Below are 17523 nucleotides of genomic sequence, written 5' to 3' on the forward strand. Positions count from 1 at the left end.
CCCAAGGAAAGCGCGGGAGGCAGGGCTGCGTGCCGGCAGCGCCGCCCTTCAGTCAGACGCCGGTAGCTGAGGTGACGAACACTTGTGGGCTTCATAAGCACCCGTCGCTTGTACGTTTGGGACTTCTGCATGAAACAGGAGAAAGGCAGCACAGACTGTGGCAATCCATAAGCATTGGGGAGAGAGTAGAGAAGCAGTAGGGCTCTGTGCTGCGGGTTCTTGCACTAAGAAATGGGATTTTAATCTTAACTCTTCCATATAAAGACATTCTCTCATTTGGTAGCCAACATGCTCCCAGAAGCTGTGGTACTCGATGCTGATATTATAAGCCATAGGCTCAGATGCCTGAACACTAAATGAACCACTTCCCAAAGCGACCCTGGGATTGAGCAGAGCTTCTTGTCACTGCAGCAGAGAAGCCCTGCCTGTATCAGTGCAAGAAACAGCTGAAATGGAAAGGCTTACCGAAAAACTCCTGATCACTGCAGTTGATAGCTGTAACCCAGGACTGATCAATTAATGCTAAAGATGACTTCAGGGCCCAGCAGCACTAGGCATGCTCCAAGCTCAGCGTGGCTTTCCACCCAGCCCTGAATTCCCAGAGACTGCACAGTGCCCTCCCTGGGAACAACAGGCTGTCCCCACACATACGCTCATTCCTTCCAGCACTCCAATTTCTAAACACGTTCCACTCATGACCTATTTTTTCTTCCACTACATACCTTTCTTGTTTAGGCAGGCTAGTCATGCCTAAAATAAGCCTAAGTAACTTATTTCTGCTCCCTCTGTGGTGAGATGAGACCAACTGGTCACATACATTTCCATTTACTTTCTAATTACTTTCCATTTACTTTCTAACACCGCACTGCTGTATTTGTGAAATCCTAAGTAAAACCTAAATGTATTTCTTATCTAGACACTGTGGTGTGCATTTTAGATTGGAATTTGCTTTCATACCACTCCTATAGCATATTCTTTTAATCCCCATTTTAAAGATTAGAAATTGACATATGTCAACAGGAAGCCACTCTGGAATCCTGAGTCACCAAGAGCAGAGTGGAAGAGAAGCTCAAGCATCTCCCCCCCACTCTGTTATACCCATATGAGCAAAATCAGACTTCCACATACAGAACAATTCTTATTAGTACTCCATAACCTACATTATTGCTACCATATTAAACCAGGCAATATGAAATTAGTGATACTAATGCAGACATTGCCATTCCCTGTACAACTAAAAAAAAAAAAAATACAGTCAGGATATGATTGGGTTGTCCTTTTCGAAGATTACATGTAGGATTTGGTACTAAACCAGCATTTCAATACAACAAAAATAAGTCCTGCCTCCTACTAAACCGGTGTTAAATGGCTCCTTTTCAGATGTTCTGGAAATACTTCTCTAGACATCAGAAATTCCATAAACTCACTATATTTCAGCCAATGTTTATAGCTATAAAACTCCAGTGCTAAGTCCCTTGCACACTTGGGAGCTGATAACACTAAGTCTCACCAATCAGGAAATGTTCTATACATTAATTATGCCTATATAATACTTACATTAGACAATCTTACAGATTTACAGTCAGTACAGAAACAAACTCCACCATTTTATGGATTACTTCACCCTGATAGCTAAACTGTCTAAATGATCTCACCCTTAATTATCTGTACAACTATCAGTCACTGAGAAACACAGCTATGGACTGAAGCTTAAAAATTCACTTAGTAAGATTGTAATGCCCAAAGAACACTATCTATCTAATCAGAATAGCTGTACTAAACCACTTTTAAATGATTTTTTTTTAAAACCATACCAGTGTTTGAGTTTATCACATTTAAGTTTATCACATACAGATTTAAAATCACTTCCCTCAAATTACTAGTCATAGAAAGCTAATTATAAATCTACAGAATAATTCTGAACTAGTTTACTTACAGAGGCTTTCTCCAAATGAGGTTGGTGACATATTTCAGAGCTAAACTAAGATTTTAGATATGAAAGTTACACTATATATTCTCAGCTGGATCACTTCACACATCCCCTTAGAATTGCTGCTTAAAACCCATCCCAGACTGCACACAAGCAGTACATGTCTCCTTTGTGCATCAAAACAAAGACAGCAAGTGAAGGTAAATAAAAGAAATGAAAGTGATGTTGGCAGTCCCTACTAAATGTGTGGATGAAAGCATTGTTGGGACAGGATTTGAAACTGAACACTGACCAAAGACTCAAACAAACGATGAGGTAGGATAGGTAACCTTGAGAGAAAGACGCACCAATTTTAAAAGCTTATCAAGAATACAAGGTGGTCAATACAGGCTGACATATGAATTTTGACATTCTCATGCCCAGGAATTTTTGGAACGCGGTTATCTTCAGCAGGCTGGTGCCATTTTCTAAAAGTGAGCAGTGCCCTGCTGCTGTGGAGGATAACATGAGTAGGAGACGCAGCTGAGATCAGTATGGTATTACTTCAGCGTGGACGGAGAAGCTGGCTTTCCCTCGGTCATATCAAACTCCAAAGAGCTGCTGTTGTACCTTTCATGTGAAAGTGTGGGACAACAGTTGGAACTATTATGACATGCAACTATTCCCACTGTCCCTCCCCCCAGAATGCGATCCATCCCACTTGTACGTGTGATTATACCTACGGAAACTCCTAGGAAAGGAAATTCCTAACACCAAGCCATTACACATGCTTCGTTGACATAAAAACATTATAATTGTACAAGTGCTATTAAAACTGTATTTAATATTGTGTTTTTAATTCCAATCCTAACAAGCTTATTGCAGGGAAAGAAAATAATCAAGCTGTCTCATGTATCTGAAGATGACTTAGAAGATCTTTTTCATTTCCAAATCTCATTAAACAATCAGTACATTTATGTGGCAAGTCTGTGGAATGCCTGAAATCCAAATGGGTTTTAAGGTCTTCAATCTGTCCTGTTGAATACTCACAGTACTGACACAAATAAATCCCTTCAGATAAATGAGAGCTTAAATGCTTGCAATACTCCAACATACCTGAAAAGCCCTTTCCACAGTCATCACAAACATGAGGGAATATTTTGGTGTGTTCAATAGCTACGTGCCTGTTGACGTTTGTATGCAGCCTGCTCCTAAAGCCACACACTTGGCATACAAAGAAGTTTTTGCATTTGTCAAAACTGATTTTGTTTATGAGGCTGTACTGTCCACGCTCCTTGTTATGATAGCTGTCGCTGAGCTCTATCAGTCGGCACGCGTGTTCATTCACCACGTGGCTGTGCAGATCTTCTGGATCGTTTGTTTCATGCTCACAGAATTGACACAAATACTGCTCGTCACAGCTGTGTTCCTGGAAGTGCAGGTACAGCTCGCTGCTGGAGGAGAACTGCATATCGCACTGCTCGCACCAATAAAGGTGGTCATTGAAGTGAGTGTCTGCTATGTGCTGACTCAGATTCTCAAATATCACCGTTTTGTAATCACAGTATTTACAGATGTATGGGTCCTCCTCGTGCAGTTTCACATGTTCAATGAGCTGCACTTTGCTGGAGAAGTTTTCTTTACAAACTTTACAGACATGAGTGTCCGCACACGTCTTATGCTTCAGGATCATGTGCTGCTTTAAATCAGAGAAGTACTTGCTGTTAAACTCACAGAGCTCACACTTGTACAGGCCGCTGCTGTTGGCTCTCAGCAAAGGCCATTTCTGCTGAGCTGTGATATTCAAAGCCTGGTTCTTCTCAAAGATTTTACAGGTTTCAAGAGGGATCTCCTCTAGGTCCTCAGCTTCTAGCTTCTCAGGTGACACAGTTTGTGTTTCTATATCATGGACTTCTACAGCATTAACTTCTGTTGTAGAAATTTCTACAGTTTGAATATCAAGAGGTTTTTCTTCTTCTGTAGGGCTGTCACTGAATATAGGTGAGTCACACACGTCTTTGCACATTCCATTATTAGCAGCTTTATCTGTAGGAGCAAGTAGATAATAAAGGTCAGTTTAAAACACAAAATAAAACAAAAACAAACAACCCTGCAAAGAAGCTGGGCGCGTATTTAGTTGGTTGTAGAAGCCTATAAGTGCAAAAAGCAAATATTATCATTCAGGCACCAAGACTACAACTAACAAATAAATAATGTAAGCTAAAAAACCTCGATCTCTTCTGTCAAACCAAGAAAGTAAAGCATTTGTTACATTAAACACCAGTATACGTGGCTTCCAGCCTCCCAGTATGTAAGCTGCAAATGCACGCCTACCTTTATCCTTCTTTTTAGGGTCTGTATAGTGCAACCCTACGTTTGAATGCGACCCACTCCACTGAGAAGTCCCAGCATGCACTGGACTCCCGTCATCATCTGTGTCTATGCTCTGCACCGGACTATGGTATCTACCTGCAAAGATAAAAGAAGGATTTTTTTACTTAATATAATTGATATAATATTCAGTCTAAGGGACATCAAATCAGAACAATACTCAGGAAACAACCACTATCTGTTTTGTTTTCTATTTATTTCTACAAATCAGAGCACAATACACTTAGTCAAGCATTACATAGCAAGACCCCAACATGCACTCTTACCTCTGTTTTCAGAATACTTTATGTCTGGTTGTTTCATAGAACAAACACTGTAGCAGTGGTCAGAAAAAATCCCACTATTGTCTATATATTTAGGGGCACCTGAAGAATCTGTATTACAAAAACAAACAAACAAACAAAAAAAAAACGATTAGCACTAACAAACTGATGTAGCTACATATGGATTCAGTGTGCACTAAAATTCTCACTGGCTATGTTTTTACTTCTTGCTTTATGAGCATTCTGTGCTGGTCTGCTAATGTTCCTGTTCTGATTTACAGCTTTCTGCTGCTGTCCCAGTGTTCAGAGCATCACATACGGTTGTTGCTGAACTTCCTCTGAAACAGTAAAAGGAGCACAGCTAACGCAGTGCTGAATGCTTATGGACTGGAATGCTTACTGACCCCTTAATCCCAACTTCCAGGGAATTTCTCCCCTTGTGTGTCAGTATCAGAATCATCTCCACTTTATGGTCTGTGCAAGCTTTCCAACATGCAGGGAGTAGAGCACAAACCTGCTCAGATGCACAGACTGAAAGTGGCCTAAGAACAGAGCACGCAGGGCGGGCACCCTGCATGTTCAGTAGAAGGCATCTTAACCCAGCCCTTGTATATTACTTACTTGCCAGGTACAAACATAACAAAGCTATTACTCTGAGAAAAATTAAATGAATTGAAGTGTACATAACTGGAGCTCTAGGCTGACCTGAATATCGAGAAGGGTGCTGTGTCTTCCGTTTCCTCTTCTTAGGATGTTCATTCATTTTGAACAGTCTATGTTAATCATAAAATGAAAACATTCAAAAATTGGCTAAACTTGTATTTATCAGCTTATACTTTTCATGAAACAATACAAGTATTCTGAAACCCCAAACACCACACAGAGAGTTTTTCTTACATCCCCCCTATTTATTCTGTTACAATTAAGAAAATATTAAAAGCACACAAATAACAAATAGTTCTGTATTCCTGCCCCAGGAGTAAGAAGGCTCACCATACAGACTGCAGCCGCTGTCTGCATGGTATGTTACAAGCAGCTCTCCTGCATGCTGCCTTCTGTCAGAGATTAGATACCCTGGGGCAGTGACCTTCAGAGACTTTCACGCTGGAAATGAAAACAGAAGTGATGCCATCTTACCAAAATCCCACACTTTTCAGCGTCAGCAAGCAGAGCAGCTCGGAGGCTGACAGCTGCACTGCACCCACGTACAGCAAGTACAGCAGCACGAGGCCTTCATCTGCAGAAGGAAAGCATTTAATATAGTTTAATCATAAAATAAAGAAGAAACAGTCCCCCAAATAATCACATCAGAAACAAACACACAACTAGTACTAACTGTAAGGCTGAAAAATACCACATGGAGTCGAAAGCAGTGCTCGGTTGGGAGCATCAGCGCTGCTGAGCGCACAGCCCGGGCTGCCCTTTGTCTGTGGCTCCCGAAGGGAAAGGAGATGACACCAAACCGGCTGGGCTCAAAGAACTGCAGTGCTGCAAACGGAACCCGAGGCGTTCCGCAGCATTAGGGCGCTTACAGGCCCAGCTTCAGAACCGAGAGAAAAAGAACACATATCCTACCACGTTACCGACGTTCTCGTGAGATGGAACAATCGGTACGAAGCACGGCTTTATTGTAACGGGCCAACCTCAGGGCGAACCGCTTCAATGCTGTATCGGAGGCATCGAACGCCGCCATCGCTTCGGTCGAGAGGGAAGAGCCCACAACGCACCGAGACCGCGGCGGGGCGAGGCCGCCAGCCCCGCCGCCCCTCCCCGAGCCGCGGCCTAGCGGGACCGGAGGGGCGGGGGCAGAGCGAGGCAGCAGCGCGGGCTCCGTGAGGGAGGGCCCAGCCACCAGCCGGCACCGGGAGCGCGGCACCGAGCGTGAGTCACGGCTGCGGCCGGCGGGATGCGGCCGACGGAGGGGGGAGGCGAGGAGGCACCGAGCCGCGGCTTCGCACTTCAAATGGCGCCGGGGACAGGGCTTAAAATGGGGGCGGGCGGGAGAAGGCGGTGAGCGGCCCCGCGCGGCGAACGGCCGGAGGGAGGCGGGCGCCCGCGGGTGCCACGCCGATCCCCAGGGCTCCGGGCGACGCCGCGGCCGCCCCTCCCGTGCCTCGCCGCTGGGACTCACCTTCCTCTCCGCGCCCAGCCCGCACCGCAGCCGCCTCCGGACGCGGCGCACCCCGCGGGGGAAGGGGCGGGGCGGGCCGAGCGGCAGCCGCCATCGCGGCGCCCCCTGGAGGGCGCGGTGCGGAGAGGAGGCCGCCTCCCGGCTCCGCTACAGCGGTCGGGCGGGGGGGTGGCGAGGGGCTTTCCCTCCGCCCCGCTATTACACGAGGAGCTGCCTCTCGGCGTTGGAGGCTGGCTGAGGGCCGATTCTTCCGCACCAAAGGCTGTCGTCGTTGTGCTGGACTTAGTTTATAAAATCCTACCTTCAGCCTTTTCTGACTTCCCAGACAGAGCTCTAGGGGCAGCCGATTAGGTTACCAACCGTGCTTTTACCATATGGTCACGCACGATGAAGGCAAGCAGCACGAATACAAGCACTGTGGTCCTTTTCAAAGCACTTTTCTGAGGGCTCAGAAAATAACACGATTCATCTCTCTGCTCTTGAGAATTACCAAACAAGATTTTAGCGTCTCTCTCTCTGGTTTGTTCTGCACTGTTTATCTCAGTTATAGGAGCCTGGGTTTCCTCCAAGACTGGTTTGGATGAAGTCCCCATAAATTAGCTACAGCCATCCAGTTGGGTGGATGCTCACATATTTCTGTTCATGGCAAAGTTTCCTAGGTAAATACTGTGAATATGAAAAAAAAAACACTTTCCCTAGTGCCCAGTGGAGGGCAGCAATACAATCCAAAACCAACCCCTCCTCCAAAATAAAAAATAAAAAAAAACCAACTCAAACAAAACAAAAACCAAGAAAACCAAACCCACCCAGCCCTTTTCTTTGAATCCAGTGCTCAGTGAGACACAATCATGGTAGCCAAGCCACTTCCACATAAAGCACAATGTCTTCTTTGTGTTTTGGCTGAATTTCTCTTCCACAAAGAGAAATCCACAAAGAACAGCACAGCCCAACCACACAGCTAAAAAGGCAAGACAATGAAAGAACAAAATGTGAGGATCGCCTTTGAAGTCATAGATACAGTTCAAAGCTGTAGGCACCAAAAGGTTTCATCAATGCTTTAGAAAGAAAATTCATTTCACTTTTGAAACTGCCACATTCCTGAGATCTTCAAACAGATCAGGGTCAGATTTAATCACGCTGAACTTGCTCTGACTGGAAACAGAAGGAAGCCCAAGTGGAAGTAACCTCCCGGTTTAAACAGGCAACACAGGTCATGTTCTTTTCAATCAGCCAAAATAAGAATGGGGTAAAGTGTTTAATTAAACACATAGCACATGGCAACTTTTACCTACCTGTGGCAGCAGAAGCAGACTGCTGTTGGGATGGGAGGCACTTCAGCTTTGAGCTTGCAAGCTGCAGAGCTAGAATATCTTGTTGTGCAGCCAAGAGGTGACAAATCTAGGCATCTTAGCTCCTTGTAGGAGGACTTGTTCTTTCCTTTCTGGAAGGCCCCAGCCTGACTCACATTTCACAGAGAAAGCAAGGGAGCTGTGGAGCATATGGGTTTCAGGGCATCCCTTAAGGTTTGCACCCAGCAGACAACACCACTGATCAGAGAAAGACAGCACCTCTTTATGTTCTGCCACCTCAGTCAGTTATTGGATATGTGAGGAGTACAGAACAGATCTCAGGCAAAGATCTTCCTTTTTCAACATCAGGTTTTGCTGAGAATAGACTGGGTGAAGTCTGGGAGATAAATGCTCTCTCAGGTCGCCTTTCACTTTTATTGACAAAGGCCTCTCCATATAGAGCTCTATTTGTGCTCTGAAATAACTGAGTGAACCAAAGACACGTAGTGGTGACCTGATTACATCCTGACGCATTCCTCATGCCTCCAAAAAATCAAATCCTCAGCAAGAGAACTCAAATCCCTCCTACAGTAACAGTTTGTTGAATGTTGAAGGCTAAAATAAAACAGAACTTTTGCAATTCTATTACAAGCCCACATTCTCACACTTGTCAATGTATAATTTCCGAAATAGCTTCTCACTTTTTAAAAGCAATAGATACAAAAATGCAACCTAGTTTTTATTTTTAAATATAGTTTTGGTGATGAAATATCTTCATAGTTCTCAAAATTAAAACTGATCAACTTCAGAGAGGCTTTGCCGCCATTCTGCTGAAACGCTTCCACACTGCCTGCTCTCCTCTCACAGCTATGGGACAATATCTGAACTAAGTCACTTATTCAGTGTATGCAACAGTGAACACCATGTGCAGTTAAGACCTCTCACATAGCTATTCCCACAAATAAGGCTAATTTCAGTATTTTTCCCCACCTAAATTAACAGATGTAAGCATTTTCTACCTCCTTTCTTCAAGCCTTTCCAAGAAGGCCCAAAATACCAAATCACACCTCCACAACTCGAGCTGCTATAAATTCTCATTTCAGAACGAGTGTACCAACCATATTATTTTAATTTAGTATTTAGTATATACAGTAACACTCAAAAGTGTGATAAAAACCCCAAGTAGTATTTTTTTAATTAACAGCATGTGATACAGACAATGGAGATAAATAAAAAGACTTTTTACAGTTCCCCATGAACATGAACTACAATTAAATGGCACAGGCCAAAGTTTGCTTGTTACTTGAATAGCACAGCAGAAGGGATTTTTTTTTTTTTTTTTTTAAATGTGCTGCAAGACTTTCTCAGTACAACAATACATGCATTTTCCTGCATATCTTAAACTTGTTTTGGCCCATAATTACTAAAAATGTCTTGTTTTCTAGCTATTATACCACAGGACCTGTATTACAGAATGACATACACATCCCAACATCCTCCCCCCACCCCCAATAGTGGTTATTTCAAAGATAACTGTCTGGTTTTGAAAAGGTATTCAACACTGGTAGGTGTTTATACTCTCTTTTTTGATGCAGACATGAACTGCCTCTAGCTTCAATAAAGCAGCATAAGCATCAAGAGAATACATGCTTCTGGGCTCTGTCTATGCAAAATGCCAGCAGAATCCCGGTCAAGGGAGGTGATCCCTGATCCTCTGCTCAACACTGGGGACACCAAACCAGCAGTGCTGGACTCCCCAGTAGAAGTGACGTGAACATACTGGAGCTGGTCCAGTAAAGAGCCATAAAGACATGGGATACCTACAGTGCGAGACTGAGGACTGGGATTGTTCAGACTGCTGAAGAAAAAGCTCAAGGGCACCTACACATACCTGCCAGAGGGCGTAAAGAAGACAGGCGAGGCTCTTCTTGGTGCCCTACATAAGGAGGTTAGGCAATGAAATAGAAGGAATTTCATTCAAACATTGAGAAAAAGCTTTTAGTGGGAATCCTCCTCTCTTGGGTGGACAGGACAGCCTGCTCTAGCTGACCCTGCATCAAACAGGGCAGTCAGACTGGATGATCTCCAAAGCAGGCAAAGGGATTTCAGTAGTGTATGTGGCTATTCAATTAAAACTTGTAGAGGTGGAATGGGGAAAGGAAAGAGAAGATGATACTCCCAGATGATGAAGTTACACATTTATATTCACATACATGCTCAAAAAATAAAAAGAATATAAATGTACACCACAGTGGCTGTAAGACAAGAAGAATTCATCTCTTTCCTCCCTTTCTCTCCCTCTTGCCCCAAACAAAACAGTAAGACAACTCAGGACAGCCTGGTACAGTTGATAATTTAGACTTTAAAACACTATTACTAAATCCTGGGAATTGAGCAATATATTTAGACCAACAAACAAAGCAGAATTAGAGCTCAGCTGTAAACATACACATCTTGGACCTCATGGATTGAACTGCAGCAGACGTAAGAGCCTCAGGAGACAGAGATTCTGCTTGAATCAGGCTTTCAGTAACTTCAGCAATACAGTTGTCAAGTTTAACTGGGAGTAATTCTAATACTGGAACAGGTTCCTAATTAAATTGATTTGAACTAAACAGTTCCTAAACTATTTTACAGCTACTGGGGAATTGGCACCAGGACCTCAGGAGTCAAGATAGTATATTTTCTGGCCTCCCTCATGCTGAAAAAAAATTGTATCACATACAGAAATGACAGCAAGGACACTTAAGACATTAATGCGAATCAATGGGAAAGCTAACAGCATTGCTTAAATTAATCTTCTTTTGCAAATATTTTAAGTTGTTCATAGACTATGGGCATGTCCATTTTCACAGAGAGGGGTGTTGGAGAAGGAAGGGGCCCACCTCTGTACTGTGGTCTTGTACTTTTGAATTCTATCTCAGAAAGCTCAGAAGTAAAGAATGCTGTACTCTAAATACTGCATTAACAACAACTGTATTTCTCCCTAGTGCAGGTTCACAAGTAGGAAGAAGAAACTAAGAGGTTTGTTGTTGTTTTTTTTTTAAGGTAATAAGCAATAAACCTCAAAGTCCCACAGATAAAAGCCACTACAGACAAAATTACCACAGTTATGAATTAGAGCTAAAAAGGCTAGTTAATAAAGAAAGACTATTTCCAAATAAAACAGTCAAAGATTTAATCAGGCAGCTAGTACCCATTCCTATCATAAAACAGCACCCTTCATACTGAATCATATGAACAAGTAGTCTGGGACTTTAATATGCACAGAGCCTAATTCTGATTTCATTTACTGTTGTGAATCTAGAGTGTTTCTAATGACATCTGTGTTCTATCTGCACACAGAAATCAGAACTTCCTGAAGACCAGGGCACCTAGATTTGGGTTAGTGTATGCAAACTGAAAACTTCTATATGCAGTTTCTAGTCAGCTTCTTTCAAGAACACAGATTAAAAACCAACCCACACACTGTCAACTGCAGGGCTGAGTGGTGAGCTACCCATCAATTTGGACAGAGAACCTTACCCTAAACTGAGACAACTTTCAGCACAAAAAAAGATAAAAATTCATTATTTGCATGAAACGTATATTACAAAATTAAAATGGGGATTCAACAAACTGCAATGATATCTACAGCTACATAGTATTAAAAAAACAAACGAAAGCCATATAAAACCAACAATGAAAATGTGGTTCTTCTTTCAAGTAAAACAAAAATTAAAAAGAAACCATGGAAATTTAAAAAAAGATCTCAGAAGCAGCAAATTACAATTCTCTCTGTAATACCACACCATTTTCATTAACTTGTAATATTTTAAAAATGTTAAAGACATCAATAGAACACTAATTTCAGTGGCTTCATTTTCATTTGTTTTTTTTCTTTTTGAATGGGCCCAGCCCACATCTGCAACCTGTACAGACATGCAGAACAGGAGGAACTCACAATTATCACTTAGAACAAGTGCTGGAACGTGCCATTATTAAAGGACAAATTACATGCCAGTCGTAGAATGACAAAGAAAACGCCTCAAGTTGTCAACAAACACATGCTACTGACTGCTAAAGGGCTTTTAACATTTTACATGGAAAGGGAAGCTGAAAAACCAAACCAATCTTCCAGAAGACAAGCAGCAGGATCAGCACATACAGAGTTCTCTATGAGCTCAGTAATTTCTAAATTGTCTTTAATACGCAGGCTTATCTTCACCATAAGATACCAAAGCACTGACAGTTTTGGTTTTATTTAAATGCTTAAATGCCTTCTCTCCCCTCCCCCCAATTTATACTGAAAGTATGTCTGAAAAAAACCTGCAAATGCACTCCTTCTGAACAGAAATTGTGCATAAGTCAGAGGTGCTTTTTGAGCTGCCTCCAGGAAAGCAAAGAACGTATTTCAGAAAAAAACTGATCAGCAGCAACCTGCTTGATTTGTCATTAAATCAAACATGACTAGCTTCACAACTGATGAGGTTAGTCTTTAAAGTGATCTTTCACTAATTTCTTCCTAATGCTTTGCAATAACACGTACTGCCCAGACCTGGGCTCCTTGCTCCAGCATTTTTCTTACAAAGTTTTGCAGGAACAGTGTGTTCAGATTTAACTGAAGCCCCAAACCAGCTGCTTAGTGTTTTGTGCGTTTGATACTCAGAATAAAGGGAACATTTTCCAATGTCCATGAAGTGGGAATAATTAAAGAAAATAAAAATTCCAATTCCAAGCAATCCAAAACAATCTAGAGCTCAGTCACAGGTGTTTTCACAGTCAATAAGCAGATCTTATTTCAGATATTGAGAACAGATGACATCACCCTATTTACATCAACCTACGTCAATAGTAAATCCATTATCTTCAGTGAATTTATATCAGAAAAGTGGTGTAACAAGGTAAGGTAATTAGTATTAAATGCTTTGAAGCTGGAAAACCTTTTTTCCCCCCTGAAACACCAGCAGAATGTTTTCCAAATGCCCGTCTTGGTTACAGTAGGAACAATAGCTTTACACCCATGATATTCCCCATTAAAAAAAAGACCAACTATAATTACCCCACGTCACAGTATGTCTATATCACTATGTTTCCTTTCTTTTATTATTTGATGCCCATATGAACTTCCACAGCTCATGCATAGCATTTAGTTGCAGTAAGTTTTGGAAACAGAGCCTGATTCCTCATACCTTTCTGTTTGTGCAAAAAGGGTGCAAAACACTGTATGCTTGAACTGAAAGACATTTATACCCATATTTACACAAGTATATCATTAAGAAGGGGTAAAGTACAAAAGAAGGTGGGCTCATAGGATGCAAAAGATTTGAGTTCTCTTTCCATCCTGGTTGGAAAAGTCCAACCATCCTCCTATATAAAAAAAAAGTAAAACATTGTTTCATTAATAGATAAATAATGATCATGTAGCACCTAATGCGGCATTTGTGCAACGATTTTACTCTGTTAAATTAAGAGTTAAAGCCAACAGGGTTTCAGATTTTGCAAACAAAACAGTTTAAACTCATTGAAACAAAGCCATGTTTTCAAAGAGCTACACCATTAGTGTTGACTGCAAAGTAATATGTACAAAAATAATTTTGCTCTAGAAAGTATGCCCAAGGTTAGCAGGAGTAAAAATATTCATATGAAAAAAAAAAGGAGTATGTAACAGTCAATACAGAATAATGGGAAGTCTGTTGGACTACTCCAAAGGGTTTAGCAGAACTAAGGAAAAAACTTCACATTTCCCACACTAGTCCTGGAACTTCCGTAGTTTTCACAAAGACACCTTTCCCCCCCACAACATTGTCAAATACCTACGTGTACAGTAATTAACTGCAAGAGCTTGACTATGAAAGGATCTTCAAAAACCAAAATCCTGGCTTTGCAATCCCCAAAGTCTTTCATAACGTAATTGATTGCACATTTTTAAAATATATTACAATTTGCTAAATTAAGCCAACCACTCATTACCTCATCAGTACAGCCTGCACAAAGTACAGTTTATTTATATACTTATATTCTAATCTAACACCAGCTGTCAGCATATTTTATATTACATGTGGTATTGCACTTTTTGAGTGGCACCTCAGTGTGTGTCTGGAAGTGAATGAGTTGAAACCCCGAAAGCCCCAGACCTTTGGAATTCACTTCAAGTGCTGCCAATCTAGCAAGCTTAAAATGTTAGGGCAAACATCACCCTCAGAATCATGGGTTTCACTAATTAAAACAAAAAAAAACCAAAAAAAAACCCAACCTTTTTAGTAGTTAGAAAAACATTCCTACCTGAAGCTGTGCATGAGGGCAATCTGACATCCGTTTTACTCTGAACAGTTTCAGAAAAGTGGTGCCAATTGAATTGATTGCACACATCATAATTGTGTTGGAGGACAACTAGATTTACAAATATATATTACACACACACAAAACAGACAAAGCTATAAAATGCTTGGTAGCTCCACATGCTTTGAGCTAGCCAACGTATCTGCTGCATGTTGAACTGCTTATTATTGATCATATTGAAAATTTAAACAGCTATTTCTGATGTATCAGTTACTGGATTAAACAACCACTTCCAGAGCGGAGGAAGAAAGAGGAGAAATGATGGACCCAAAAGTTGAGGGTTTAAACATACGTTCCTTGAATAGCCAGCATATCACTTCAGTAATGTGAAGAGTGTTGCCCCAATTTTTACTTAGTGTTAAAGAGTCTTAGGCCAAGTTCACCTCTGGCATTAGTGGGAGTGTCTCCCACCATTTCAATGGCACTTGTGTCCTCTTTCACCAGGGCTGAATTTGGTCCTATAACTGGTCACCTTCAGTAACATTAAGGGAAGTGGGAGCCTTGGACAGATAGAACTGGGCTGCAAAATTAAAAGAGTGAATATTGGACAAATCATGTAAATAAAGAATATATATTAATAATAGTTCCTATTATATAAATAGCCTTTATAAAAAAATAATCTTTCAATAATTTTAATAACTCACCTTTTTTAGGTTCTTGGAAAACATGTATGAAAAAAATCTATTCAGTTCAAGTTAGATTAAAGCAAACCTAAGATGAACACTACAACTCTTTGTTGCACTAAACCCAATTCCGACCATTCAGTTTCCAGGTTAGTCAGTTTTGGGGGATGATAAGAAAAGTTTCTTTGTGAAGGCATGAATTGCACCCCTAGAAATACTGAGCAGAAGAAACACCATACTGAATGGGCCTATTTCCTACTGTTTTCTGAAACTGTGCAGATGACAGACCCAGAAATCAAAGGATCATCTAAACCCTACGTATGTTAATGCCTCTGAGCACATTTAAAAGGCACTGTCCTCTCACTATTTTTCAGATCTTTGAGCTTAAACTCCTTCCCTTCAAACTACACTGCATTTAAATATTAACTACCACTTGAACTTTCTCTCAATGCTTCTCATTCCAGCAGTTTCTACCTGCTGTACCAGACCTAAGGTAATATGTGATGGACTCTATATTCATGCTGGCACTATTTTCTTTTTCCTTCTAATTTATCCTATCAAATGAAAAAAGGAAACATTCTTCCCAAGTTTACCTTTTTGGGCTTAAGGCATAACATGAAGTCACACATCATACTAAAGCTTAATTTTTGAAGTGTACAATTTTAGTGCTATCTGAAACCCTGTTTTACATTGTTTTTCAACAGTTGTCTGAATAGTTCGTCTTTTTTCTTGCCATAAGTTCTGATATCATTCGTGGTTTGTGCAATTCCTATGCAACCAGTCTCTGCTGCTAACGGGTATTGACAGTGTAGTACCCACAAAGCGGGTTATTAGTTCTCGTGTTCTTCACTTTCATTTCAGTTCAAAGCATGTTGCTTTATTGTGTGGAAGATCCAGTCCATTTTTGTTGTCCAGCCACCATGGTGAGCATCATTCATTTGCTTCATGAAGTACTCAAGAGCTTCCTGCTCAGTTTTATCCAATGCAAGGGTCTTTCGAATGTACGCAATATCATCAAAGGACTGCAGTTCTGGCATTCCTGAGCCAAGCATCATGGAGAAGAGATTTATGAACAGATTGGCATGCTGCCGAATTGCTAGATAAGCCTTGTAACACATCTCTTGAAACCTGGAAGAGATAGAAAAGAAAAACCACACCCACAAAGAGACAACACTCAGTACATTGCCTTGTTAGATGCATTTTCTTTTTCACCTCTAAAAAGATTTTCAAGCAACTATATACAGGTAAAAGGTTGACATTCATAGTTTAACAAAATCCAACAAATGTTAAGAAAGACATCCTTATCTTCCTTCTTAGATTATTTTAACTGCTGTAAGACTTAGTATTGGTCAGACTGGTACAACAGTCAAAATTTCCAGCCTCAATTCTCAATTTATGCAAACGTTCAACAACTCTAAAGGGGTACACAGAGCCATTTTACTTATTTGTGGCAACATTTCAGATCATAAAGCAAGTTTCCTGACCAATTGCTGTGAACAGTGCTTCCCTGGTGATCATCAAGGAGAGATACACTTCAGTCCCACACTTCTATGAAGTTACTGTTCATCCTTAACTACTCTTCAGAATGCACTGAATACAGGAGCATTTGCTCTCTTACAGCATTGAGTGTGAAATGTCTGTTTATGTGAAACAATTAAAGGTCACCAGAATTGCATTTTATGTTATTGCATGTTTATTGCATGTTACACGTTATAGAATTTAAATGGTTTTAGAAAGGTACTTACCTTTCAAACTCCCTTGTTTTGGTGCATTCTTGGGCTCCTTTACTAATCACTATTAGAAAGTCCTGTGTTAAGACAAAGGGCACACGCTCTCTTTTGTAGCCAAATTTCTTCTTCTTGTGGTCAAGGAAGTGGCCAAAGTCAATGTGAAACAGCTTGGAAAGACAAAAAGGTGTTTTAAGATTAGTAATTCCTCGTTTAAAGGATGTAATTGTAAAATTGCTCATCCCTCATATTTCAGTTTTTTTTTTTTTTAAACAAACATCAAATTGAAAGGTTATACTGGGCTATCTATGTACTTGCAAAAATAGATCTTACTTGTCCATCATCTTTCACCATGATGTTACTGTTGTGGCGATCACCAATGCCCAGTATAAAGGTAGCAACACAGTAGCCAGCACAAGAACGTGTAAACAAGTCAATAGCTGCATCATACCTATGGAAAACAAAGAAAACATATTGCTACATACACTCTAATAATACAAAATTATCAATTCATTTATTTAAAAGGTATGAACCAATTTTACCATTTTCACTCAATGCAGTAGAGTTTCTAGACTTTACTGAAGGAAAAAAATTCAGCATACACTAGACATAGAAGTACTTACAGTTAAGCATATGGAACAATAAACAAGCTGTTAAAATGACAGTCTGTTTTCTAAAGACAGGGACGAGCTTTCACTTGGAGGAACTACAGTTAAGCCACGTCACCTTAATTCTGCCTTCACCTTGCTTTACTGTTGAGAAGTCATATGACTGCTCAAACTCATTAAATACAAAGAAAATACAAATAGGACTATTAGGCAAATGAGAGCAGGGAAAAATACAGGCTATTTCCCATTTAGATACATTTT

The 17523-nt window shown here is 40.8% G+C and overlaps 2 protein-coding genes across 7 annotated transcripts in view; both read right to left on the bottom strand.

Annotated features, from left to right (window-relative positions):
* Window positions 1-1504: 1504 nt before the first annotated feature.
* ZNF639 (zinc finger protein 639) lies at window positions 1505-6793 on the bottom strand. Of its 4 annotated transcripts, none has more exons than XM_052685172.1 (6): window positions 6695-6793; window positions 5701-5800; window positions 5269-5336; window positions 4567-4674; window positions 4244-4378; window positions 1505-3955 (listed from the first exon to the last, which is right to left on the bottom strand). In XM_052685172.1, exons 3-6 carry the CDS (start codon window positions 5324-5326, stop codon window positions 2808-2810), a joined length of 1449 nt encoding a protein of 482 aa, XP_052541132.1. In that variant the 5' UTR covers window positions 5327-5336; window positions 5701-5800; window positions 6695-6793; the 3' UTR covers window positions 1505-2807. The 4 variants fall into 4 exon arrangements, with proteins under 4 accessions (XP_052541132.1, XP_052541131.1, XP_052541133.1 ...); XM_052685171.1 differs by lacking the exon at window positions 6695-6793 and adding an exon at window positions 6207-6405; XM_052685173.1 differs by lacking the exon at window positions 6695-6793 and adding an exon at window positions 6147-6171.
* Window positions 6794-9094: 2301 nt separating this feature from the next.
* Window positions 9095-17523, bottom strand: part of PIK3CA (phosphatidylinositol-4,5-bisphosphate 3-kinase catalytic subunit alpha) — a 40845-nt gene continuing 32416 nt past the window's right edge. For all 3 annotated transcript variants that reach the window (XM_052686535.1, XM_052686533.1, XM_052686534.1), the window contains 3 exons: window positions 16988-17105; window positions 16673-16824; window positions 9095-16055 (listed from right to left, as the gene is read on the bottom strand). In XM_052686535.1, the coding sequence (XP_052542495.1) occupies window positions 15785-16055; window positions 16673-16824; window positions 16988-17105 (541 nt within the window). In that variant the 3' untranslated portion in view covers window positions 9095-15784. The remainder of the gene's footprint in view (window positions 16056-16672; window positions 16825-16987; window positions 17106-17523) is intronic.

This window comes from Tympanuchus pallidicinctus, unplaced genomic scaffold (genome assembly GCF_026119805.1).
Source record: "Tympanuchus pallidicinctus isolate F22 unplaced genomic scaffold, pur_lepc_1.0 scaffold22, whole genome shotgun sequence".
Lineage (NCBI taxonomy): Eukaryota > Metazoa > Chordata > Aves > Galliformes > Phasianidae > Tympanuchus > Tympanuchus pallidicinctus.